This window comes from Pundamilia nyererei, unplaced genomic scaffold (assembly GCF_000239375.1).
Source record: "Pundamilia nyererei isolate P.nyererei 1_Seehausen unplaced genomic scaffold, PunNye1.0 scaffold00028, whole genome shotgun sequence".
Taxonomy (NCBI): domain Eukaryota; kingdom Metazoa; phylum Chordata; class Actinopteri; order Cichliformes; family Cichlidae; genus Pundamilia; species Pundamilia nyererei.
The window spans coordinates 832754-860586 of NW_005187429.1; the positions used below are offsets into that span (position 1 = coordinate 832754).

At 41.9% G+C, this 27833-nt stretch overlaps 1 protein-coding gene across 2 annotated transcripts in view; it reads left to right on the plus strand.

The window, feature by feature from the left end:
* Nucleotides 1–27833, plus strand: part of elmo1 (engulfment and cell motility 1 (ced-12 homolog, C. elegans)) — a 97367-nt gene that overhangs the window by 30039 nt on the left and 39495 nt on the right. Inside the window, exons 2-16 of one of the 2 annotated variants that reach the window (XM_005728291.1) lie at nt 6800–6952; nt 12895–12935; nt 13100–13172; nt 13268–13318; nt 13419–13588; nt 16884–16919; nt 18613–18712; nt 19222–19373; nt 19487–19565; nt 20563–20604; nt 20872–20922; nt 21336–21458; nt 21983–22111; nt 24172–24276; nt 25626–25734. In XM_005728291.1, coding sequence (XP_005728348.1) covers nt 6875–6952; nt 12895–12935; nt 13100–13172; nt 13268–13318; nt 13419–13588; nt 16884–16919; nt 18613–18712; nt 19222–19373; nt 19487–19565; nt 20563–20604; nt 20872–20922; nt 21336–21458; nt 21983–22111; nt 24172–24276; nt 25626–25734 — 1339 coding nt within the window. In that variant the 5' untranslated portion in view covers nt 6800–6874. The remainder of the gene's footprint in view (nt 1–6799; nt 6953–12894; nt 12936–13099; nt 13173–13267; nt 13319–13418; nt 13589–16883; nt 16920–18612; nt 18713–19221; nt 19374–19486; nt 19566–20562; nt 20605–20871; nt 20923–21335; nt 21459–21982; nt 22112–24171; nt 24277–25625; nt 25735–27833) is intronic. The other variant, XM_005728292.1, reaches the window with a different exon arrangement.

A 27833-nucleotide genomic window follows, 5' to 3' on the forward strand; every position in this document is an offset into this window, starting at 1 on the left:
AGCAGTTAAGAAACTTGTTACAATCATGACAAGTAAGATGAGTCAAATAGAGAGTTGTCTTAGAGAGTGGAGAAATTTGGCTACATTTTTTACGACTTTAAATTATTTCTTTTTTTTAAAAAGAAAAATGTAAATGCATTAATTATTAAACTGTGTATTTAACCAGACTTTAATAACCAAATAAATACTATGTAAAAGTGTTACCCGATCAGACTGTATAATGCAGGGATGGGGGCTTATTTTCCTAGGGTTCGGCCCTCCACAACAGTCCCAGTTTCTAATGTGCCCAGTCCTGATCCTGGGTGAGGGTGTTTGCACATAACAGCCTCCTCAGGTCGTGCTGCTTTAAATGCCACTTAAATGACCGAGTTTGGGAGCGACACTGAGGTAAATGTGTTAAAGGCGTCTGACGTTCATCAAGTGCTGCTAGGCGACACATCACGGTGTTTAAAAAGTGCCGTCTCATGGTCTCTGGCACAACATTGACGCTCTCACAGAAAGTTTCTTGGTGGAGCAGCCCAGTCTCACCATACTCTAGCACAAGTCATCCTGCGGTCTGATACGTCCATATAATGCGATAATAACCCTTGTCTTTCTATTTTTAACCCTCTGTTTCTCCTTTTCTTTTGTTCTACTTTCTCAGATGTCTATAATGTGCTGATTTACTTTCTTTTTTGCTTTATTTCTGTTTTTTATTACATTTTCTCTGGCTTTCTATTTATTATCAGTACCCTTCATTTTAACTTTCTCTGACACGCTGTCGGCCCCACTTTCATTTACGTTGCTTCTCGTAGCCTTCCTACCTCTGTTCCTACTCATGTTCCCTTGCCTTCACCTTCACCCTCCCCTCGTCCCTCCACAGATTGTGGGACCCTCCTATTACACATCGTGAATTATTGAGGTGAAACCTAGTATTGCCTAACAAAACACAAGATTTCTCTCCCCTCTGTTTCCTCTGCTGTCATCATCTCTCTTCTCTTTACTGATGGCTTTGTTCCTTAATTTCTACCTCTGGCAGGTGACAGAATCACACAATAATAAACTGTTTAATGGACTATATGATTAAATTAAACTTATAAATGGAAAGATGCATAAATTGTACTTTGATAATTTCACAGTCTCAGTCTTTTTTTTGTATTTGTCATTTATTTGGGTTTATATAATGTTCAAAAGCAAAACAGTCATAATCCTTTTCTCTGCTTTTTTACCTAAGTCAAATAATATTCTCTCTCTAAAGAAAACTGGTACCCTCTCCAAAATTCCAGTATCAACAAGGCTCTAGCTTCTTCTGTTTATATGTAATCATGGGGAAGATAGATACTGTAACCCAGCACTAAATGCCTCCTGGTAACAGCAGGTGGGCGAGTGTATAAGGACAGATTAATTGCACACATGTACTTTCAAAGCTTACAATAACTTTGGGCTTGACTCTGGAACAGTTAGACTGCGGGTTCATTGTATAAGAGTCATGGTGCTGAATACAACGTGTAAATATGAAGATTGCACCAAGAGAATTAAAAAGAGAGCATCCAATAAGGCTTTTCTGGTCCTCGACTTACAGTACCATGTCAAATTCTGACCCTACATTCTGAATGTTGCGACAGAAACCCAGACTCAGACCGGTCAGTATATTTTTTTTCATCTTCTGTTGTCCAATTTTGATGAGCTTGTGCAAATTTCCCAGTTTTTCTTTGTTCTTAAACACTGCTCTCAGCTGACAGCAGGGGCACCCGGTGTGGTCTTCTGCCCTGCAGCCCTTCTGCTTCAAGATTTGACGTTGTGCGTTCAGAGATGCTCTTCTGCATACCTTGAGTGGTTATTTGAGCAACTGTAGCTCAAAGATGTCTGGCCACTCTCCTTTGGCAACAACTATCCAGAAAACTGTGGCTCAGTAGATATGTTCAGTTTTTGTACCATTCTCTGTAAACCCACGAGTTGGTTATGAGGGAACATTCCAGTAGATGAGCAGTTTCTGAAAAACTCAGACCACCCTGTCTGGCATCAACAACCATGCCACATTCAAAGGCACTTAGATCACCCTTCTTCCCCATTCTTATTCGCCTTGACCACGTCTACATGCCTGAATCCATTGAGTTGCTGCCATTTGATTGGATGATCAGATATTTGCATTAACCAGCGGTTGAATATATGTACCTAATAAAGTGGCCGGTGAGTGTATATGTATTATTTGGGTCAAATTCTGCAAAATAATTTGTTTTTGGAGAGAGAAGCAGAGCACGGAGTGGAAAAAGAGGTCGATGAAAGCAATAAAACATCAGATGCGGTAGAAAAGCAGAGAAGAGAAAAGAAGCGGGGTCAGATCCAGAAGATAAAAAAAGATGGAATGAGCTCTTTATCCCGCTGGCCTGCTTAACCCTCTAGCAGAGCGTAAAATAAACACACTCAGTCACTCAAACTCAGCTAAACCAGGTTGCAGCAAATCACCTGCTCTGACATGATGAGCTGTGACAGCAGCTAGCGCGATAACAAGGTTCCATTTACAGTGTAAAGAGGCTGCAGCGAGATGCCAAAGTGGCAGATAAGGGAATTGATACACAGACCACATGGCTCATGTAAATCATGATCTTTTGTAGATATGAAGGCAAACGTATACGGACGCCAGACATAATCCTGGTGTGAAAAGCTTGTTTCTAAGAAGCTGTTTGCAGGAGCGCGGCGTGTCGATCGCTAGAAAAACATGTTGATCGAATGAGTCCTGGACCACTTGTAGCTCTGGTGTGCTATGTGTGTTGAAACGTTGTGTTTCTCAATTAAATTGAAGCTTTAGATAATGTGTGCATGTGTGTGGCCTGGTACGTGCACATGTGTGTATTTCCAATCAATATGCCTCAAGGCAGTCCATCTTTGAGTCATCTGAAGTTCTTGGAAGATGATGACAAGGTGCTGGGAACACACACATACAGATACAAACGCACAAACACGCACACACTTTTCATCCTTATTGGAAAAACAAATCCTGTGTCAGGAGAATGAGCTTGTGCTCTGACTTAAGGTACAAACAAGTCTCTGGAACTCTTCAGTTAATGGATCTTCCTGTAATTTTTGGTTATTTCTTTGTGTTATCACAGCAGGGTACTCGGTGAACTGAGCCTAAGTCTTGGTGCAAACATATCACAGTAGCTATCTTTGGCATTTATGCACTCCAGTTTCATGTTACTCATCAGATCCTGTTATGTCTGTGATAACATCAACAGAAATATGTCCCAGTGGACTTTATTGTTTGCCTTTAGTTACAACTGGAAGTCCCAGAAATTGCACTGGTAGGTTTAGTTAAAGCAATACGAAACAATTACATTCAAATAAACTGCTTTACTTATTTACTTTTTGTGAGTGTTTTTAAAAGACAAAAAGGGGGTTGTTGATTAGAGAAATTATTTAAAAACCCAACATTGCACTCTGGTATCCAGCCATCCATTTTTTTTTATGGTTATCCAATTCATTATTCACATTTCATTTATTAGATGTTATAAATGCCAGTACCATCGAATATCATCAAATAGTTAATATAGGCTTAGAACCTAAAAAACCCCAACTGGGTTCTGTTGGGGGTCCCTGATATTTAGATAATGCTAACATGTTGGTGCAGAAAACAGTGTCAGCTTAAAGTCTTAGATTCACTGTGATGGTGTGTTAACCTTAAAGGATAAAGTTTAGCATGTACCCTTCATCTCATGAGGCTCTTTGATGCACTGTGTTGTATGTGTGCTGGAATAATCAGGAAAGCTTTGGAAATGGGATCATCTGAAGAGCATGTGAATGTACAAGCTTTAGCTAATTTTATGGCTCTTCATCCAACAGCTGTTGAGATATTTCACTTAAAAGTTGCTGTGATATTTTAACCTGAGGAAACTGACAAATTAAACAGTGGACTAACATTAAAATCACTGGAATATCAGGGCTAAAAATGTTGACGGCAGTCTCAAGAACAGCAGATTTCTAGCTTTCACTTTCTGTCTCTCTGTGACTTCGGGTCAGTTTTGAGAGGGCTGATTATCTGTACATAGATGACTAATGCGAGTTTCTTCGCGTAATGCAACTGAATGAATCATACATGTGTTAGTACAGTAAGGCTCCTGTATTTGGGACATGTATTTTTAACATGGAAAAAACAGGATGAGCCTGAAATGTATTTTTTCTTCTTCTTTTCTTAAAAGGCACATTTTTGTGAACAAATAGAAAAGCAGGATTCAAGAATTCAGTTTATCCAGATGTTTACATAGATCTCTTTCAGTGTTGTCTTTCCATTTTGTTTTTCCTCATCTTTTGTGGCATTATCTTTTCTGCGTAAGGTTACAGAGCTGGAAAGCAGAGCAAAACACTAATTTACTGAACATCACTGAAGGCAAAGTGTATCAGAAAGTATTTAACATGCATTAAGAAACCGTTCTAATCTTCAGCAGGCACGCTCGTTCAACGCAGAGGGCTGGAGTGACTCATTTTTGTGAAGTTGTGACAAACGTGACTTGAGTATGGGCATGCAGTTTGGAAAGAAAATGCATCCACATCTCAAGCTATTGATGCAGCAGCTGCCATGGCAACGGGCCCTTGAATAAAGGCTATGTGGATTATTATGGGGTGAATCACAGACAACGCCAGGCCGGTGTCCTTAAATTAACACACTCTCTTTAAATGCATAGATTACATGTGGTCAGTGTTTGTAAACACGTCTCCAGTCATCCATCCACAAGTGCTTTTGACATGTGTATTAACACTATAATAACACCATATTCCGCTCAGCAGTTTTCTCCCAGGAATTAGTCTGAGCCAGCCATTATACAATATGCATTTTCAAATTAAATATGTAATCAGACTTCTTCACCAGGAACTAGGATTATCTGAGTTTTTTTAGACAAGCTGAGAAGGTAAATTATTGATGCCTTCCTCAGTTGATTAGGGGGATTTCTATGCTACATTTTCCACTCGAGACTCGTCCACTGGCGGGTTTCATTAGACCTCCTGCAAGGACACAGAAGTGGTTTTGCTCAGCTCTCCCCGCACGGTTCCGGGTGACTCTGATTTGCCTTTCTTTAAGCTGTGGAAGCACAAACTGGCTTATCCACAGCCTTTCAGGTCGATCTGGCTGTCGTCTCCTATGTGAGATATCATGCCGTTTTTGGTGCCCTGAAGGGCTGTGAGGAGGGGTCAGGGAGGAGGATTACAGGTTCAGTGTTAGCGTAGGGGTAATTGCATGAAAGTGGAGTGAGTGTTGACGTCTTTTGCCTTTGCTTTGTTTATGAACAAGAGTTCACATGGTTGCTTATACAGATTCAAGGTATAATTGTAAAATTCAGTTACGTTGTGACCCATCCCCAAGTCAAGTACTAACATCCATCTTCTTTAATCTGTGCTTCATCGTTTTTCTGCTTTCCGTTTGCAGATCAACTTTTTTTTGTATTAGCTTTTTTTTAATCTGCAGCTAATCAAGTCTTTTTATCAATCCAAGCTAAGATATCTGGGTCATGTCACTTCAGTAGTTTACTCAGACTTGACAGAGCTCACTCAGAATAACAGAAGACATTGCTCAGATCTTTTCAAGGTTGTTTCATGCGCCCCATGATGAGTAAACTGACCTTTTATATGCTAAATTGAAGGGATACCCCTTGAAGCAAGTGCTACTGCACAGGGCTGTGGAAGAAGCTCTGCGCTACTAACGTTTTTAACCGCTTGCTTTTGACTCTTATGTTCATGCTAATGTGGTTTAATGTGGCAGTTACATCCTCTCTCCAAAGCTACAGGAACTATTATGTGAAAATGTCCAAAGGGAATTTCAAACTGAACTGTTCCACTGCTTGAGTCACAGGAAGATGCTGCTGAGTGGTTTATGGTTTTTCTGCTGGACAAAAATGTCTGAATTGAGAATAGAACCAAGAGTAGCAGTTGAATTTTGACTCGAACACCAGTGAACAATTTGAATATATCCAGATGTGCGGACTTTTTGTTTTCCCTTTTGGCAGTGGGAGTAAATGCACTTAGTTGCTCCAACGTCCTTCTGAATTCTTGTGCAGAAAGTAACTGCAGTAACCACATTTAAAACTCCCGTTTTGCAAAATACAGAGAGATTTACGTGGCTCTGATAGGCTTAATCAGCATTGTATGAGCTTGTTTGGCAAGGGCTCGAATTTATTGGATGGTTATTTATATGTAAATGTACCACACTCCAACTTTAAATTAGTCTACCCCTGGAAAAATTGATCTCAGAGGACAAATAAAAAGTCTGCCTGCCTTAGTTTGCATAAGCGATAGAAGTTTAACTGCATTCACGTATGACTTTCAGTGCCAGTATGTGCAGGAATAAGCATGCAGAGCATAGTTCTTAACTGAAGAGCCTGTCCTAGCTGTGGGCTAATGAACAGCATGCAGTGTATTTGTGGTTTTTAAACTGGTACTGATGCTAAACCCCCCACTGTTGTTGGCCAGCCTTACCTGAGATGATTTCTTGGTACGAAATAAAAAGAGCCAGAGTGTTTACTTTCTTGTGGGTGCACAAATTATAGTAAATTGATGTAAGTAGGTCAGTTGACTAACTTCCTCTAAAAATTTAAATGCTATACGAAAGTGATCTTATTGGTTTTAGCAGTTCACTAGCTTCTCCTGAAGATGAGTTTCATTTGCTTGCGCTCACCCCCCACCCCCAGAGCGCTGTGTCTTATTTTTCAGCGCTGTCCTTGTCGGTCTTAAAATAGTCTTTGAATTTCAACAACTCTAACACAAGCAAACATCAGTGACTAATGTGCCTCATTTTCTGCTTCTTTTTGTTCCCCTTCACTCTACCCTACAGGTTTGGATGAGCCATCTTCAGTAGTACTGACAGAGGTGTGAGGCAGTGAGGCTCTCACCCCCCACCCTGGGAGCCATGCCGCCGCCGGCAGATATTGTCAAGGTGGCCATTGAGTGGCCGGGGGCATTCCCCAAGCTCATGGAGATAGACCAGGTATGTGCCTCAGTGCAACAAAAGACACCGTCATCTCACCAGCAGACATTACTGTCCTTTAAATCCAGCACAACCAGTAAAAAATGTTTGGGGTCTGTGACGCTCACCGTGCAGATTTAAAAACCATAATCACAGTGCGTGTTTTGTATGAACACATTATTGAGCAGTAATCCGTTGCTGTGTATATAATGAAATCGCTTGGATGTTTGTAGGTGTCTCTCTCTGGAGCGGCTGGTCGGATGTGATCAGGGCTCGTTGCAGCTTTTGCGTTGTTCCCATCAATTATACTAATTAGCCTCAAGGATGTGGCCTTAATTAAAGATGTTTAACAGTTAGTCACAGCTTTGACATAGCTTTAAAGAAATTTCACTGAATGCAAAGAGGCTGGCTCTGTCATTAAGAAAAGTGACAAAAAATATGGATGTTTGTGGGTAAATACCTGGGCTGTTTAGCTCACTGTCAGAGCAAAAAGTATTCATATGATTGGAGGTGAGATTTGGTATAAAGCACAACACCATGTACAAAACAGGTGAGCAACCTTCTCACTCTTACATTGTCTGCTATGGAAAACAAACTCAGTTAAAGCTTTATGCATCTGTCACATTACAATATCAATGAATCTTAGTGATGCTGTTTTTTAAAATGTAAAACATAATGGTCACAGCTGTGGTCAGAGGCATTATGTGATATCTCTTGAACACCTTCAGGGAAATTTCAGTAGGTTTGGACAAAAGCTCAAAGGAATAATGGATTAACTTTGCCTGTCAAAGGTCAGGGTCTCTGTGACCTCCTGTTCTTTTGACTGTGATGTCTGAGGAACTCCTCGAGCGAGTTTCGCTTCATCTGACACAAATGTTCACTTAAAGTAATGGCCGTGGTCAAGGATCATTGTGATGTCACGCAGTTTGGGCCATTACCCAAGACGTTCAGCATCACAATGTTCTGTTTGTGGCGATTATTGCACTGTAACTCGGGAGCGTGAGGAGATCTTGCGACCCTCTTCACCTTCTTTCGGTTTCTTCTTTTCACCATCATCTCTTCCGCTATCTCACCCTACCCCTAGTGTCCTCTTCTTCCAGCCTCTGTATGAACTTTTTTGCTACATCCATGAATCTCCTCTGTGGTCTTCCTCTTTCTTCAATCTGCAGTGTTTTCACTATTAAATTTCTTCCAAGTCTTCACTTGATATATTGCATGCATCTGGACAAACACAGATCTAAACTGCAACTTGATTGGTTGGTGGAGCTCCACGACTGTAAGGAGGGTTTTATCGTTTGTTTTTTAAAAACTGTAACATTAAATAGCTGCAATGCTAAAGCGCTATGAAACCTCATCAGTGCATAGCTATATATTCCACTGATTTACATAATGCACTTGCTACGTTTATGCTCAACAGTTAACAACACTGGTGTGTGCTTTTTAAAACTGAAACTGCACTTCTGTGTAGATTTGCGTCGCAGCTGCTTTCGCCTGCACGCAGCTCGCATCCATTACGAGCCCACAGATAATGGCCATGCCGTATGTCGGCAGATTGTCGGGGTCTATCCAGCGCTAGATTACATGCTAATAAAATAATTAGCCCAAACAGCGACTACCCCGTGTGTGTGTGGGGGGACATTTTTGCTGTTACTTTATTTGATTGCACATACAGTTTTATAAATTGGCCTGTTTGTTGTTTGTGTGACTCACAGATGGGCTAATGATTGTAAAAGCTATGAGTCACCGTGGTAACCGGAGTCACAACTGCCCTTCTCAATGGATGAACTAGTGAATGAAGTATTGAACTGTGAAGTACATGTGCTTCTAGTGCTTTAAACACTTAAGTAGAGATTTAGGGGGTGTGGTTTTTGTATTAAATGCCCCCCCCTTATCAGCAGCGCTGTTCCAGTCTGAGTAGATTGCCTTTAGCTTTGCTTAGGTCTGTCTTTACTTCTTTAAGCCACCTCTCCTCCTCCTCCTCCACCTCCTTTTATCTCTCCCTGTCATCTTCCTCTTGTTCCACCTCTGTGTTGCCTTCCTCCTCTTTGTCCTTCTTTGCTTTCGCTCTTGTTCGCTCCCCCCTCGCACTCCTCCTCCCCGTGTTTTGTTGTGACTGCGAAACTTGCGCGCGCTGTGCCTCTTCCTCTCTTGTCCTCCACCATCAACCCCCACCTCTTCCTCCTCCTTCTGCATCTCGCATCTCCTCTGTACAATAGGCCCTGCAGCAGCATATGGCTGTCTGACTCATGCGACGGGGAGTGGGCTTCTGCAGCTCGAGCTGTTTTGATACCCAGAGAAAGTGTGTGTGTGTGTGTGTGTGTGTGTGTGTGTGTGTGTGTGTGTGTGTGTGTGTGTGTGTGTGTGTGTGTGTGTACATGCCTGAAAACTTGTATGTGTAAATTTTGTTTACGCAGGTAAAATTCTGCTTAAGTGAAAATGTGCGTGGGTGTGTTTGTGTGGCAACATGGATCGTTGTTACTGTTCATGCGTGTGCATGCTTATTTGCTGTGTGTGTGCATGCATGTGCCTGTATCCATGTGCATGCCGACAAATATGTGTATTTTTGTTATTTCTGTCTGTTTGTATATGCGCCTCTGCAGTGCACGCGTGAGTGTGTTTAGGCTACATCTGCTTCGGTGTGTGTCTCTGTGATTTCTGTATCTCTCCAAACATCTTCAGGCACAGAAGTCCAACCTTTATGTAGGAATGCGGGGGAATCGCTACAAGTTTAAACAGTTGTTTTTAAGTGTTTTTAATTGCTTTTTGTTTATCAGAAAGGCAATAGAGAAACTGGGGGAGGATTGGGTGGTGGGGTTTCTGGTGGAGTAGAGGGATGAGAGGAATGTTTGCAGGTGGAAAGGGGCAAGAAACAAACTCTAAGACTAACAGCCCACTTAGTTTTAGGTAATGTGCTAAAATTGGTTTTATATTAGTGTCACTGCTGTGGTTAAAAGATAGAAAACTAAAAATAAAGGCATTTATTTATATTTTGGTGTGTGCTTGTGTGTACGCATCTAAGCACAGTGGTTAACAGAAGAAAAGTCCAGAGGGATGTATTAAACTGTTTCCTTGAGTGAAATAAGACTAAATACCTTCAGTGAATGTGCAAAAATGGCTAGCAGGTTCTAGCGGGTCATGCTTTATTGCATATAAATGATCTCGGAGGGGGGAAAAAAAAAGAATAACCACCAAATGTGCTAAAGTGGAATAACTCCTTAGATAAACTATTGTGTGGTGTAACAGGAGCTGAAATCTAGTGGGTGGTATAGGATGTTATAGATAACAGCTTTGCTTTTCACCTTTGTACAAAGTGAATTCCGGTTATGTAGGTGCTACCCTTGAACTGTACTCCTGACTGGGCTTACAGTAAGTTTAAACAAAGTGGCTCGTGTGGGTTGAAAGTAATAGTAAAGGAGAGGAAGATGTAGTGGGAGGTTAGACAGGGAAATGGTAGACGGGGAAACAGAGTCAGTTTAAAGCTTGGAGAACTGCTTGTATTTATAGGTACATAATAGGCAACATATAAAGTAGGGTCACTGGAAGCATCTCTGTGTTTCTCTCTTATTTCACATTAGCATGACTGGGTATAAAAAGAGTTTACCAGAGAGGATGATTCACTGAGAAGTTAACACGGGAAGGGTTTTACTACTCTGTCAAGAGCTGCCAAATAATTCAGCAATTTAACAATGAAGTTTTTAATCCTAAAGTTGCATCATCTGCAAAAACCGAATGATTCTGAGAGGCTGAAGAAATCTCTGTAAGCAAGGAAGTAATCAAAATCAGATTTGTTTTTTCTTTTTTAATCATGAATGCTCCATCCTCTGAGCTTCAGTTGATGTCGTGGGAAAAATAACAAGCCAGCATCCACGATGGCTCCTTAGCGCGCAGCAGCTTGGACGACATGCAAACGTTGCACGTATGCAGGTTTTGGAGCAACATTTTCTAGGAAGGGTTTGCTTATTCCTGAAATGCCAAACCACATTCTGCTCGTGTTACTGCAGCATGATCTGTAATGAAAGAGGGACTCTCTGCAATCCATGTCTGTCAGCGTCACCACTGAAAATATTCACTTTCAGAGCTACAGCATCGGTCCCTTTTAGCTCCCAAATGCCTTCTGAGTGTTTTTTAAAAGAAGAAGTGATGCAACACAGTGGAAAATATGCCTCTGGTTGAAACATGTAACTGACACTAAATTCTAAGAGCATTTATTTTTCCCAAAAATGATTAAAAATGTCTTTGATGCAACATTTAAAATGTTGTTTTTGTGAAGGGGGGGTTAAGGTAAATATGGGGTTTAAATAGCTGAAAACTTTTAGAAACGTGGTTGTAGCGTCGAGTACTTTTATGAGTGTTTGTGCTTGTGTGAGTTTGTATAGAGATTATGCATGTAGCCTGGCAGCATACTGTATCTCCCACAGAGCCTGAGGATGATGGCAGTGGCAAGCAAGCAGATATTAAGTTAACACTGATTAGCATTTCTCGTGCACACGCTGCTTTTATTTATCTCGGCTTCCCTCCTCATACACATCTTGCATGCTCCTAATTTTTCATCTTTCTGTGTCCATCTCTGTTTGTTGTCCTCGTTATTAGCTGCATTGCTTTTTATAAGTACACTGAGAGCAGGAAAAAAAAGAAGACTCAAACTCCTTTTATGTGTACACTTTTTCTTTTCATATACTTTTTCCTGCTTTTGTTTATTCCCCTTCTCCCTTTTGTTCACAAACAGCCCACCCTCTTTTTCTGTCACCACTCTGCCTTTCTTTCCTTGTCATATATGCCCACCATCCTGCCATCGTTATCTTTTGTCTGTCTGTCTTCATCACCGCAGCTTCTCTCACTGTCTGGGCTAATCCCCAGAAAAGCAATAATGCAATATGCTCGTATATTTTGATATATAGATACTCAAACGAATCCATCTTCATGCGTTTGGGGGGGAAGAATTTAAAGAAAAGGGTGGTTAGAATCGGCCCAGCAGAAAATGAAGTATCCTGATTCAGAACCTGATATCGTTTTTCTGTACTTTTATTATCTTTGGTTGATCAAAGTCATTTAAAAAAGGTGCTGCCCCAACTACGTAATGAGTAAACATTGTGTAATTGGCTCAGATTGTTTGTCTGTTCTCAAACTTCACAACAATATACCAGGCCCTGGAGGACCAGAGTACATAGGTTAGCTGAGCATTTGGCTCTGCTACTTTATAGCTAGCACCCAGGGTCAAAGTTAACACTGAAAAAATTTTAAGAAACCATACTGAGTAATATATCATATGAAAGGGCATGGAGAGAGCTGTACAACACACATTTAATTTTTTCAATGACACCATAAAATCTCAAGTTTTACAGCCAGTTTTAATCCAATAATATGGTTAAAGATTTAAAAAAAAATACTCCATTTTAGTTTGTAATGCTTCAAGATCATAGGTCAAAGGTTAGCGTGTTGTTGTGAAAGCAGGCTGATGTCAGCATCATAACACATCAAAGTTTTAGTGTAGCCTTTGCCCCTCGGGGGGGAAGGTTGGCCTCAACATGAGTTGACTCGTAATGCTAAATCTTTCACTGCTGGTATACTAAGGCTGTTATTAGATGTCCCCAGATCTAGATTAAGAAACTTGTTTCACTTTAGATAGTATCTTGTTTTAGGCTTCCTGGGAACCTGAGGGGTTTCTGTATATTTCATTGAATCTTCATTCAATTTTTTAGCTGTGAAACTGTAAATGTGGTTCTTGAAAAGATGTACTCTGCACCGCTGTAGAAACACTGAATCACTAATAATGAATGAAGCGGTGCAGCAGCCATGGTCGATGATCCCACATCAGCAGTTGGATAAATACAGGCTCCTGAAGAACAGCCTCTCATTGTGCCAGTCCCGCAATATAAAATAATTGCAGCCCTCTCTGAATTGCCTGTTGTTTTAGGAACTAGACTGTGAACTAAATGTAGTTTTGCCTTTTTTTTAATTCCCAGAAAAAGCCTCTCTCAGCCATCATTAAAGAAGTATGCGAGGGGTAAGTCTTCATTTGCTTTTTTTTTTAAATGTAAGCACTAGTTCATGTCTTTTGGATTTGAATTTAACTGTCCCCTACCCCCATACTTGAATCCTATTTGCTGTTTTTAATGCACTTTTAAACCAATTACACAGTGTATTTTGTCTCTATCCAATGCCTTTTAGGTGGTCCCTGGGGAGCCCAGAAAACTTTGCTCTGCAGATTGCTGACGCGACAAATTTCTACATCACAGAAAAGGTTTGCTCATCTGCAAAGCTGCTGTATCCAAGAGGGGGATATAAAGGCCTGAAGTGCACACTAACTTCTGCTTGTGTCCTTGTAATCCTCCACAGAATCGCAGCGACATTAAGAACGGCTCGATCCTTCGTTTGACCACCTCTCCTGTAAGTGTTTTGCCATTTGAAAAAGAGAATTCTGTGAATACGTATGAAATCGTTCACAATCTGGGACACGTCCTGTTTCCTTTTCCCTTTTGCCCTCCAGTACCAGACGGCAGTGCAGCTTCATGAACGGATCCAGTCATCAAGCATGGACGCCAAGCTGGAGGCTCTTAAGGACCTGGCTAACGCGTCCCGGGATATCACCTTTGCCCAGGAGTTCATCAACCTCGATGGTATCTCGCTGCTCACTCAGATGGTGGAAAGTGGGACTGAGTAAGTGAGAAGAAGACTGTTTCTTTTGCTGTTTGGATTTGCCTTGTTTGCACCGTTTTCCCCTGCAGCATCTTTTTTGTTTGTGCGTGTGTGTTATAGGGAGCAGGGAAGAGTACATACTTCCAATGTTTTCCTCTGGATTTTGGATTTATGTGGCAATATTAGACTTTGACTCAAGAATGTGATCCATCAAAACTAGCAAACACAGACTCCAGTTCGATGGGATACCTAATTCAAATCTTACCATATTTAATTTCACATATCGCTGACATTATTTTTCACAGGCCTGATGTAACGAACCACAAATTTGTAACAAGACCCCGGCGTTATTTAAAAGGGCTGCGGGTTTGGATGGTATTCAGGTGGATCTCCGATTTCAGTGAGAATAAAAGGGGATCTTTGGAGTTGCACTGTGCAGTCTGACCGGTTAAGTTCAAAGCATTTACAGCAGCTGACTGGCCGCTCATTCACTGACATTCCTCAGTTCACTCTGTTAAACTGGATTTATTTTACTGGTGTCTCGTGTCATCGCCATCTTTGTGAAGATGCCTTTGATGTGGAACGCTTTTATTTCAGTGTGCTGCAGAGTTGTGCGGATGTTATTAGGTCATATAGCAAATGTCATTATATGCACTGCATGAAATAATCAGTCGTACATTTGCGCTGAATGAAAAGCCTAACCTTGTGCACAAGTTTTGCCTCGGGTTCAACAATGCTACCCTGTGCTGCAAAGAGAAGAACAGGTTCACACAGTGCCCAGCAGCTCCTGTTCATCTTTGGTGACCATGATAGTGATATTGCACACAGCTGAGAGGAAATACTCTGCCTTTTGCATGTTCAGCACATCCAAAAACTCACAGTGTGTGTTGAGGTGGGGGGTGGAGGGCAGGCGTAGTGCCCTGGAGACCGTCTCAACTGAAGGTTAAAGCGAGGACTTTTTTCGCTGAGGTGAAACTTCTCAGCCGTGATGCCAGGGGAGGGGAGTGGGCGGGCGAGGGAGATGGGGTTTGTGCCAGTGGCGTGCTGTGGGGAGTGCAAAGAGCTCGCCAGAACCAAGAGTTGAATTACAGTATGAGTGCAAAACGTGCACGCAATCACACAGAAGTAGATGGACGGTGCAAACTGGCAGGGAGGGCAGGAGCGGCCAGCCGTGCGAGACGTGCTCGTTTTCTGCTTCGTGCAATTCCCATTATCCAGCCCTTCTTTTTTCCAGGGGGAAAAACGATAGATCGAGGAGTTGTTTTGCACCTAATGCATGGTTATAAACACACGACATTCAACGTGTCCCGACAGAAGAGCAGTGAAAACCCAAAGTAAGAACTGCAGTTTTTTTGTGCGGGTGTCGTCTTGTCACGCTCATGATTGCTTTTAAATGAAGGTTCAAATTCTGGTTAGACATGTAATGGCTTTTTCTTAGCAGAAACCACTCAGTGATCTAGTGTTTGTGGGTACAGCTTGACAGGAAATCAGTGAGGCCTCTTCTCCTTTTTGAATATGATGTTCAAATTAGCAAATATTTGATCTTAATGCAAGGAGCTGTCACAGCAGCACCGAGGTTCCTCCTGTTGCTCCTGGCCCTTTGATTAAATATGTTTTTCATCTAAATTCCCATCAAATCCTATTCAGGGCTTGAGAGTTTGAGCGGCGCGTGTAAGCAAAAGAGAGCAGGGCGAGTGGTTCTGCTGCATTTCCATCTCAACAGAAGGACCTTATGAAACAGGCATGCAGATAGGTATCAGAGGCTAATGCACACACTCTCTCTCTCTCACACACACACACTCATTAGTGTGCCTGCCAACCAACTTGGTGAACTGTAATTATTCAAGAGGCTCTGTGCTCGAGACTCATGAGGGCAGAGCAGTTCTGTGATCTGATGCTTCTGCCAAAGATGCTGCACAATATTCATGTGTAGATCAGCTGCCCAGCTAAACTCCAAGTTTAAGGCAGACATTGCCCTCTACTGACAAAAACATGGAGCAACTCATACTGTGGTTTGACACACGTTCAGAATGTACAGTGCAACTTCAAACTGATTAACACCGCCAGACTTACTATCAACTTCGGTCTTCTTTGACCAGGTTTAACATATGCTGCCACCTTGATATTGTCATTCATGTTTTTTCTGTTTTTGTCTTGTTAGCTCCCAGCATAATCTTGGCTGTTAAATTCACAAAACCTGTTCTAAACATTATTCCATTGAATTGTACCTTATTAGCAGTGTCATCCCTTTGAAAACTGGATTTACAGAGTAATAGGAACACTGATACTGAAATCAAACCCCACTGTTAAAACAGTTTTTTGTTTATTTTATCAGGTGAAATTAAGAAGTTCTGCAACTCCACCCATTAAGAGCAAAAAAATGTCCCTTGTTTAAATCCCATGAAGGTTGTCTCTTTCTGGACCTGGCCCTCGTTTCCAGGGCTGCTGCTGTTTGTAGATCGCTTCCAGGAAGTCCCGTTCTGACCAATCCTGTTCTATCAGATTTCTCCAAATTAACAGTCTGACCCTGAGAGATGAATTCATGGTGAATTCACTCCATACCCATGTTTGCCCTCCTGTCTCAGTGCATGCTTATCAAATGTCTTTGAGCTATTCAGCTAGTCTAGTCTGAGACCTGGATCTTCCTAGCAGTGATGATCCACGACATAAAGGTTGAATCAGTTGGACACAGAAGCTGAAGTTTGAGATCCATGCTGAAATCCCAGAGCCCAGATGCATGTGGTCGGAAGCAGACTGCCAGATCTCTGAAGCAATACAGAGGTGCACATGGAGACAACCTCATGTTAGCTGATTTTTGCACACATGGCTAGTATCGCTGAACGTCATGAGTGCACCTGTCATCTCGAATCTATTCAGGGAAAGTTAACTCTCTGCAGATGTTGCTTCCTTTTGCTTGTTTAGCGTAAGGCATTTCTCCCACTGCACCTGTCACATATTTACAAGTTGGTCTCTGCTTTTTGAAATGTGCAAAACTCCGTTTCGTTATGCTCACTGTGGCACATTAGGTCTGCAGCAAGCCGCTTTGTCAGCCGTTTCTGCTTGGCATGCTTTGAGCCCCTTAGCGATCCAAAGTGTTTATTTTGAGTCGGTGTATTAAAGTTGTTTACATTGAGACTTGTTTTACATTTGCACAGTAAGGAATCCTTCTTCTGTGTATGAGAGTGGACCTCCTTAGAGTCTGGTCTCTTTGAGGGATGCTTATTGTTAAAAGATTGTGATTTGTGTTGCTCCCTGCTGAGACTTTAAGGTTTTGTTGTGTGTTTCCCACCTGTGACACCTAAGTTTCTCTTTACAGGCGCTATCAGAAACTGCAAAAGATTATGAAGCCATGGTAAGCCCCTCCCATCCCCCCGGGTAACGTCATTGACTCTGTGCTCTTCCTAACCTGCTGCCTGAGTCTGCATGATGAAGACTCTGGCCCCAAAGCCTTATGGGGAATTACTATAATTATGTGTTTAACACAGCCATTTACAGGCTTCTGTTTTGAAATCAGTTTTGCACTTAAATTTTTATTTTTTTTTGCATGTGGTTTTGGGCAAAATAATCTTCTTACGACTTTGCCTCAGACTGTTGGAAGGCCATGATTTATTTCTAAAAATGTAAGGCCGTGAGAAATCTATAAAAACCCGATCAGATATGGCTATGGCCATTTGGGGTTCAGCGGAGCTAATTTATTAGTTTTAGTCGGTGCTTACATTGAATTAAATCTTGGTCTTCTTTCCTAAATAGTGCTCAGGGTGAGGGGGATTGTCTCTGCACTCACTATTAGACTTCAGCTACTTTTACATTATTAGCCAATAGCACATCACACATGAAGACATCACACATTAGGATCATCATCCATCTGTCAAATAAGATTTTCTTCTCTTTCTTTATCTTAAATAATCTATCCTCTAATTTCAGTGTTCCTCGATTTCATTAAGCATTTACTAGTTACAGTAACTACATCAAAATGCCCAGTACCATCTGCAAAGGCCTCTTCATTCTTCAGCTGTGGGTTACTAATGACTGTTACTAATCATGTACCATGCAGCAGTACTGACCCGTGTGCTGAAAGCATTTCTTATCATTTTATCTTCGGTTTCTGGTTTGCTGATTTGACGGTCGATGCCACTCTGTTGTGTTTAAAACGGCGATCTTCACTTTTGTAAAAAGTGTATCTTTTTTTTTTCTTCTCGATAGAAGTTTCAGGAAAGATGCCAACATTTTTTAGTCAAACATTTATTGTATTTGACTATAGCCTCATAGGTGTTTGCTATATTTTCATCTTGCATCTACTAAAGCACCTAACAGTAAATCAGTGTAAGATAAACAATGAGCAACACGTTGAGGCCAGGTCACAGTATTTGCCTGAGCAATGCCAGTTGTAAGCAGTAGAGGTCAGTACTGTAAAAGCTACTGGTGAAACTAATAAAAGGCCAGAAATCCCAAAACTCATGTAAAAGTTAAGTAGAAAGGTAATGAAACTCCAGAAACTCCTACTGCTGTGATTTATGAGGAAGTAAAAGCTTCTATATTTCATCATTTGCGATTTTTTTTTTTCCCATTAAGTTCATGCAGCAGAAATAGGAAGTGGAGGCTGTTTAATGTGGTCCTTGCTTTGGCCCCCTGTGACTCTTGCAGAGCTGATTGATTTCTCTTGATATTTGTGTAACTGCATGACTTCACTCTATAACATAGCTTTCTGGTCCTGATTGAACGCCGCCCTGTGCTGCCCGGCTCCTGCTGATTTTCTGATGGCCCCTGCTGTTTCTCGAAGGCCAGTTTGTCTGCACTGCATCTCAAGCCTCTGTCCCCATTTATTCTTCTCTCCCCCTCCGCCTGTCTTCTGTCTTTCTTCAGCCAGCCTGGTTGCGGCATTGAATTTATTTTCATATGCACCATTTTCTCTGTTTCTGCCTACCGCTCGCCCCTTGTTGCCGTCCAAGCCATCAGGGCTTTGCAGATTATACACTGCTCCAAGCCATCTGCTAGAGAGAAGCGTCCTATGGTTTGCGTGTGTCTCTGTGTGTCCTGCCCTTTAGTTTTGGAGACTTGCTGTCCTTCACTTTGACGGCCTTTGTGGAGCTGATGGACCACAGCATCGTCTCCTGGGACACTTTCTCTGTGGCATTCATCAAGAAGGTCAGACCAAGAAAACGTTTCATTAAAGGCAGCCCTGATTTATAAACAGCATTCAGAGTGCTGTTGTTATTCGCTGAATAAAGCTTTGATCGAACATTTACATCATGACATTTACAGCCTCTGCAATGAAGCTTGTCCTATGATAATGTCCCGAAGCTCAATGTCTATAAAAGTGTTTGGCAATGGTTCGATTTTCAGGACATAAACATTAAAGGCAAAAATACTCTAAAAAGAAAATTGCTTGTGTACATTATGAGATGTGTGTTTAATTTTTTCCCTCATCTCAAAGTGTTTCTATTTTATTTATTTTTTACCTTTGTGACCTCTATGAAATGTGTTTTTGTAAAACATGTTTGCAGAGTTTGAATTTAAACTTTTAAAAGTTATGAAATCTTTTCCATCCTATTTTTCCAGGATCCTATTGCCTTAATTTTCAATCAAAAATTGCTATGCAAAATTTAACCGTGTCTGCGACAGATCCTCTAAACGCTTTGCCCTGTTTTTTTCAGATTGCCAGCTTCGTGAACAAGACGGCCATGGACACGGCAGTGCTGCAGCGCTCCCTGGCGATCCTGGAGTCCATGGTGCTCAACAGTCAGGATCTTTACCACAAGGTGGCACAAGAGATCACCATTGGACAGCTTATCCCGCATCTTCAGGGGTACGTGAACGAAATTCTTCTTTTTTAACATTAATCGAGCTCACTGGTTTCTGAAAAGCTTCATAGTGATAGATGCCTTTAACCTCCTTATTTGGACTGTGTTTTAATCACAGGACTGATCAAGACATTCAGACCTACACTATAGCTGTCATCAATGCTTTATTCCTCAAAGCTCCTGAGGAGAAGAGACAGGTGAGGCTGCGGTGCACGCACACACACAAATACACTGCATATACTGTATCGTGCATCATTTCATGTTGCAGTCATCAGCATTTTTCAACTCTAACAGTGTCTAACTGTGTCTTTTGTATGCATCCGGTGTGCATCTGTATACGAAACTATAAAACATCTGCAGTGTAGTGCAATAAATAAAACCTGAGTGTAAAGAAGTGCTACCATGCTTCCCATTTCTCCAGTCTTTCCCGCACACACACACACACACACACACACACGCTCTCTCACACATGTCACGCGTTGCCCTGTAGCTCATCACATGATCCCTTGCCCCAGCACCATAGGGTCCAGGGATGCGCTCTGACATTAATAATGAATGATGCTAACTCAGAGCCTTTCTCCTGCGCAGCGCACAAAGTTGAAGGCACGCTAGACCGAAACGAGCTTCGCCGCAGTGCTGAAAACAGACGGCGTGTGGCTGTTTATTATCAATTTAACACTTTTTGTCACCGAGCTTGCTCAGAGAAGATGTTGTGTTTTATAAGACTCTGTTTAGGGGACAAGCAAGCTGTTTCTCTTTTAGCTCAGGTTACGTGTTTGTGTTATTTCTGCGAACAGGCCGCTTTTAAAACGTGGTGCTGTGGGACCACAAACTAACACTAATCCTGATCGTTTATTTCAGCGTGATGCAGAAGATGTGAGATGCTGGCTGCACTCATTTTGTTTTGTTTTTCCTCTAAGGTCAAGAGTGTTTTGTGTGTCTGTGTGCGTGCGTTAAGGACTCGACCATCAGTAGACCTATTATTACAAACCCCCAGACTGTCACCGTTCTGCTGACTCTGTTGCCCCCCCACCCCCCTTTCTCCCCTCTCGCCACAGGCTGCTCGGCTGACAGAAAATGTTTTTTTTAACCTCCTCTCACACTTTTTTTTTTCTCCTCCACATTCACTCACTCACTCACCCTCTCTGTCTCTCTGTCTCTGACTTTGTTTCTTCACTGCACACGATATGGTAGTATGATGAGCACATTGTGGACATCCTAAATTGTCCCCTGACAGTAAGTGCACCCTTGATTAGCACCCTTTGTAGTTTGCACTGTAGAAGACAACAGTTAGTGCATTTAGTATCCCTTCTTAAGTTCCTTTTTTTCGGATGGCTTTCTTACTTTTTTAATTAATTAATTATGTATTTTTCATTTTTACCCGTCTTAATTCCTCATCGTAGCATGGACAATCCTAAGACGCTTTGTCTTGATATGGCGTTGTGTCTCACTCTCTCTCCCGCTCTTCCCTGTTCCTCCCCACTGTTCTTTCTCCCCCTTTAGGAGATGGCCCATATTCTTGCCCAGAAACAGCTGCGCTCCATCATTCTCAGTGTAAGTCTACCAATACCCTTCTCCTCTTTACCCCTCCAGTGTCTTCCTCTGTCTCCTCCTCTCTGTCTTTGTCTCTCCCTGTTGCTGTTCGAGTTTCAACCTCTTCTCTTCTGTAACAAAAATGACACCTGCCACATCTTTCTCTGTTTCACCCCCTTGGTCGTTATCTCTTGTGGATACTTTTTCCACACCTGTTCCCTTTTGTCTCTTCATCATCTCTCTCCTGTGTGAAATCTCATTCTCCGTCCCCTTTTCCTTCATCTGCCTTCTAATCCTCGCCATTCACGTCCAAATCCTCTTATTCTTCTTTGTCATATCTTGTCGTCCTGCGGCATAATCCACTTCTCGCCTTTCTGACCCTAAACCCTTTCCCTTCTCCTTTACTTTTCCCATTTGTCCTCTACGCCATGCAGAATGTGATCCGGAGCAACACGCCCATTAATGATGAGATGGCACATCAGCTGTACGTGCTGCAGGTTCTCAACTTCAACCTGCTCGAGGACCGCATGATGACCAAGATGGATCCTCAGGACCAGGTGTGGAGTGGGACAGTCAATCAAAACGGGTGGTGGTGGGTGTGAAGAGGGAGGGAGGGAGATTACCATCAGATTTGCATATCATCTGCAGCGGCTTCATTTCTCAGCTCAACAAAGATCCCAAACAGACTGCTAATACGTTAAAAGCATCCCTGAATAGAAAAACACTGTAACGACTGGATGGATCATAGACGGACTTTCAAGTTCGTTGGAATTGTACAAACTCTGTTTTTGCCGTATATACTCTGTTACCATGTGTGTTTGTACCTCTCCCCCCATTTTTACAATCATTAATCTTTTGTTCAGTGGCTCGTGGGTTGTTTGGGCTGGAAGCATCCAAAATAATAATTTTGGCTCAATATTTAAATCGGGGAATTGGCTACTGTCCAGATTGCCTAGGGAGCCGCGAGACCCCAGACGATGGAGAATGAGGGTGAAAGATTTTAAGACTGCAAAGTGGTAAATGGAAGAAAAGACTGATGGGTTTGTGAGCAGCGCTTTAACATTCCTCTCTGTGTGTGCAGGCTCAGAGAGACATCATCTTTGAGCTTCGGAGAATCGCCTTCGACGTAGAGTTGGAGCCCAACAACAGCGGCAGCATTGAGAAACGCAAGTCGATGTACACCCGCGACTACAAAAAGCTTGGCTTTATTGTAAGTCTTTTTAGAGGGCTTCGTTAATCCGCTTCCTCTCTGATGTTATCCTCCTGGTAAAAAAAGCTTCTTTTAAACATATCGCAGCTAGTGCAATAACAGGCTGTATATCAAAGATAAACAAAGCTGACATGATGTCACCCACTGGTTTGCAAACTTCCTAAAGTTAATGATTTTGGCTCCTGTGGTCTTTGAAAGCCACATATCACAAGTGAAGCGGAGATCTCACTGAGAAACTGAGGATGTTCCACACTTACACAGGATAGTCGTGACCCAAAGGTTACTGATTCATCGTTCTTTGACAATGAAAAGAAGAAAAGGACTATCATGTCGTATTAACCTGTGACTATAAACTCATCATGCTTATGCTTTGGCTTTGCTGTTCATACCCAGTAGCTACGTTTTTTTGAACAGCCTTGGATGCAATGTACCAAAATAAGTATAATATTGTGGAATGTGTGTGTTTATGTGTTGCTTTTATGTTGTATGCAGCAGTCTAACTATGGCATAAGAACTTAAGTAAAGCCACTGTGGCTTGGTGTAAGCCCAGAGCCGTTTCGGGGCTCTTCCCATTCACACTCCGACTGCAGTGTGCTCAGTAGAGATAAGGCCAAATTGGCCTGTCTTGTCTCCACTGTGTGGAGAAAACCCACCCTAAAAATCCTTAGTCTGCTTTCAGTGCACCTCAGTTTGCACACACACACACACACACACACATACTCCGCGTGCACACATATAAAACTCATCATTCTCTAGATCAGCCTTATCACTACTGAGAAAAGTTGTTTACCTTCTAATATACGCAACTTCTATTCAGTAGATATTGTTGGACATGCTGGGAGATTGTTCACATTTGATTAGATATGCATGTGCCACGTAGTCTATTTCTGGTTTAAGCCTATAAGTCTGCTTGCTGTCAGGCAGAATTACAAAACTGATGAGCCAGGTCTCACTGTCCTCCATTTCTCTTTCATCCTCGGCTTCCTTTACTCGTCTTCCTGTCGCTGTCCTCTTCAGTATTCTGCGTCACATTTAAAAGTCAAGAAGAGTCTCGGAGTGACGCGTCTTCGCGTGTATCTGTGCATTTAATTGTTAGTCGTCTGCAATGTCTGGAAATAATTACGTCTGACAGACTTTCAGCACAAACGGTTTCTTCCTGCGTGTCTGATGCAATATTTAGATGTTAAAAGTAGTGCCTGTGTTTTTGTTATTTAAAAGTTTTGAGTCTGATTGTTGAATATTTTTGAATATTTTAGTATAAGTTAGTATTTCATATTGTTCCTTCCCCATGGCCCTTCGCTTCCAGTTAGATTTACTTACCATATTTCGAAATTTACTTGAGTTTAGTGTCGTAACTACGATATCCATCTCCAAAATGTCAACTTTTAGCCCAATAATCTTTTGCATTTCACCTACTGTGGAAGATATTTTATGTGTTTATACACTAGTAGAAGATATTCAGACTCTCAACAGACAGATATATATATAAACACCTAGCAAGGCTTGGAAAACAACCTTTTTAGTAGATCTTACAGGGTATCAGCCATGAGTGTGAAGATCATGTATCTGTTTAATAATCAGCGACAAGTTGTGTATTTGTTTTTACTTAACAGATTTCAAGTGGGCAGAGCTGTAGTTTTAAAAATAAAGTCTGCACCAATTATAATTTTGCATTATTTTAACCTAAATCTAATTACAGTGGGTTATTTGAGACTGCCAGCCTGCTGCGAATAAATCAGATCAATCCACACCCACACACTCCTCAGTACTTTTCTACTGTTTGTTTAGTGTTTTTTTTTATTAACATTGTCTTTAATGGAATCAAAAGCTTTGAGGGGCTTTAAAAGGATGACCTCCTGCTCCACTAACGCGGCCCTAAAACTCCAAGTTTCCTCCCTGACAGAAGGAGTGTTTATGTTGTGCATGTGATCCCTCAGCTGGGGGGGAAAAGGGGAAACGGGATGTTTAATCGATTATATCAAAGAGATTAAAGGTTAAAAAGGAGATTTGGTGAAATGTGTTTAAAAACATGTCTCACACTGCACCTCTGTTTTTCTCAGAACCATGTGAATCCAGCTGTGGATTTCACCCAGATTCCTCCAGGCATGCTGGCTCTGGATAACATGCTGTACTTTGCCAGGCACCACCAGGACGCTTACATCAGGGTAAGCACGCACGTACAACCCTAACGCACACACAAATGCCGCACAGAGATTCCTGTAGTGTCCTACAAAAGCCTCACTTCCCTCCAGCTCATTCAGTCACTGAAGTTTCTGGCTCGTTCTCAACACATCTTTCAGTAAAACTGCATTTCACGAGGTTTCTCAGCCCTGACGATAAAACTTATTTAATTTCTTTCACCGCCAGTCTCTAAACAATGCTGCACTGACATTAAGTGCTTTTTGTCATCCTTTCATGATAGCCAGCATGATTTTATACAGCTTTCATCATTATGTGTGTGACGGTTTCTAGACACGATTGTGGGAAAAGAGAAGCGTTAGTCGTGCCCGCTCGGCCCTTATCAGACGAACAGTGGGAGAAAACGCAGCCTTCAATTCCACAAATGAAACTGTCGCCAGCTAAAATGATTGGGACCTTGATGGCCTCGGTTATGGCGTGCTGCCACCATCCACGTAATTAGAGTGGGGTTTTTTGCTGATGACTTTTATGTGTAGATTTCATTTATGTTAATCCACGAGCTCTAAGGGGTCAGATAAGGTCAAGAAAAAGACTTATAGTTTCTACCTCAGTGTTTATGGGTAAAATACCTTCAGTGTGACATTGAACCCTTTTAAAAGGGTTTAAGGCCCCTGCACCTAATTAGTGTCAAAAATGCAATGCGTGCTAATGCTCACCTGTCACTGCAGCAGGTAGCTCTGAATGTTTGATTTTACACCGGATAGACTTCCTGACACAACTCCAAAGGGCATTTGTTTCCCAGGCTGGAATTAAACCGGCGACTTTTCGCTTTTCCAAGTGAATCTGCTTTAACCAAACCCAGTAAATGCTATTAATTCCTGTCAGTTAACCTGTCAGAGTGGAACACAGCGCAACATTACAAATTATTCTTCACATAGAGCTGGGGTATCAAACATAGGATCTGTGGGCCAGAATCGGCCCAGCAAAGACTCCCATCCCTTGGATGGCTTTGGAATATACGAAGGAGGACATAAATTATGGCTTTTCCTACTGATAAAAACACCACTCACTGCTATTCATTCTGCACCAAAGTAATGAAGTAATAGATTTTTTAAAAAAAACGAAATTACAGTGAAAAATCATGAACTTTTCTATCAAATATATAGAAGCAAAAATTAAAAGAAACAAAAAAAATAAAATAATTTTCTGTAAATTAGGAAACATTCAGTTTTTTAATTAGTCTGGGCAATTTGCTTTTTTTTTTTTCAGCCTTCGGGCAACACACTCACCAGAAATGTCTTTTTTTGTTTTATAGCCCTGAGGAAATACAGTCCTTATTTCTTGCCTGGCTTATTTTATAACCTCTTGTTTCCAGATTGTCTTGGAGAACAGCAGTCGAGAAGACAAACACGAGTGTCCGTTCGGCCGCAGCAGCATCGAGCTGACCAAGATGCTGTGCGAGATACTGAAAGTGGGCGAGCTCCGTAAGTCTATATCAGCAAACGCACACACACACACACACACACTTTGCACACACTTTGAATAAAGACATTAAAAAAAACAAGATGTTTTACGTGCAGAGATGCATATAGTTGTGTGCAAGAATACAAACATCCAGAGACACAAGTACACACAGCCCCTAACTGTTAAGATGAAAGCAGCCATTATGCCCTGTAATTGTGCTGCCAGGAGTTCATTATTTAGTGATGCACCTCGCCCCCACGGAGCCCCTTTTCAGCCTAATATGCCGCCTCTGGACGGCACACTGCGCAGAGAAAGAGACGCTGTGCCTACGTCCACTTCAAATTGATGTGCCCTTTTCATCTGTCTTTACTTGTTTAAATAGCTGAGCTGGTCTCAGTTCCAATCCAGACTGACCCCTGCTGCTGCCTGTGGGGAGGAAGGAGGCATTTTTAGCTCAGTTTTAAACAGATATGCCCTTTTCTTCTGCTTATATTCTTTTTTTCCAGAGGAGTTGGCTGCAGTGCAGGGTTTTTTTTTTTTTATACTCTTGTCGGAAAATTGTCCCGGATACCAGATAAGAAAGTGTGGAAACACTGCTTTTTTTTAAACGTATTGTAATTGCCCTGTCTATTTTAAACATGCTCTTATCTCTGCCAGACTGAGCTCTAGTGCTACATTTCTATCCCCGACTTTCCTACCTTGGTCACATTCTGCCTGCTCTACTTTTATCCCGCGAATGACCTGTAGACACGTCCTGACCGGGAGAGATGGGCTGGGTGAGTGCAGGGCACCGGCGGTGTGTGAAAACATGCTGAGCTTTTAGTTTTTCATGTTTCGGTGATCACTTTCATTCTACTCTGTGTTTGCCTGCTGATTCTTTGCAGCAGATCTCTGGGTTATATTTATATTCCGTGTATGTCAGTGCTCTTTTTTTCTTTTTTTAAATCCAGTGCTTCACTCCACGTGCCCTTTAGGCCTTTTCTCTTAGCAGACTGAAATTCTTCACTTCAGTCTCTCTTAGAAATATCATTTTGACCTCATTCGTACCAAAATACAGATGAAACAGCCAGACTTGTCCCTAAATAGGGAAACATGTGTATCTCTAAGGCTTTTTCTAAGCTTCGAATTGAAGGGCTTATGCAACAGAGCTGGATCCCTGGGATGAATGCCAGACTGTCATTATAAATAAAACTTTCTGTTTTTGAGAGACTTTCTCCTTCAAATACAGTCCAAATCCCCCCCCCCCCCCCCACCACCACCACCACCAAAACAAGATTTGGGATTCACTTTGAAATGTAAGAGCCGTGATGCCCCTCCAGGACCGGATGCCCTAGTTGAATTATAGCAGTGACCTTGACTCGTACTTTTCAGCCTTTCAGTCCCCAGTGGCTGTATAATGTCCCCTTTACTGAGGGTGTTAGTCTGGGACACTGAACATACCATTAATATTTATGATGCAGCAGACTGTGTTTATGTATTTGTGAAATGGGAGGGCAGATAAGAATTGCAAAGGTGAACCCATAACCTGCAGAGAATGACCGATCTATCTGCGATATTATGCTCTGCTGACATGATAACGGCACATACGCCTGGTTAAAACATGACACGATGGCTTTATACATAAGTAGGCCATCGTTGGGTACAAGGTTTTAAAAAAAATGGATGTAGAGGGAATGAAATGAAACAAGGCAAACACTGGGGACAGGAGAGAAAAGACAACATTTTGATATATTTTTATTTACTGAGCTCTAAATCTTAATCTTCTCATCCATCTCCGTCAGAGCTCCAGTAAATATTTGCTCAGTCTCACACTCTTTGAACATTGTATGAGTCCAATCCTTATGAGAGGATGCCACTGTGCCCCAGAGTACTCATAAGCTGCATTGCTTTTCTCCTGTAGTGAGCTAAGTGCATTTTCATACACACCCCATTAGCCCTGTGTATATTAACACACACTAATGAACGTACGAGTAGGACAAATGTAACATGGGCCTGGCAGGTGCTTAGAGAGTGACGGCTAGTCATTAATAGAGTGTGCGTGCGTGCGTGTAGCACTTTCCCCAGAGAGATGATGGTGGAGAAATGAGTCTTGGCTCAACACTGACATCATTTGGTTGAC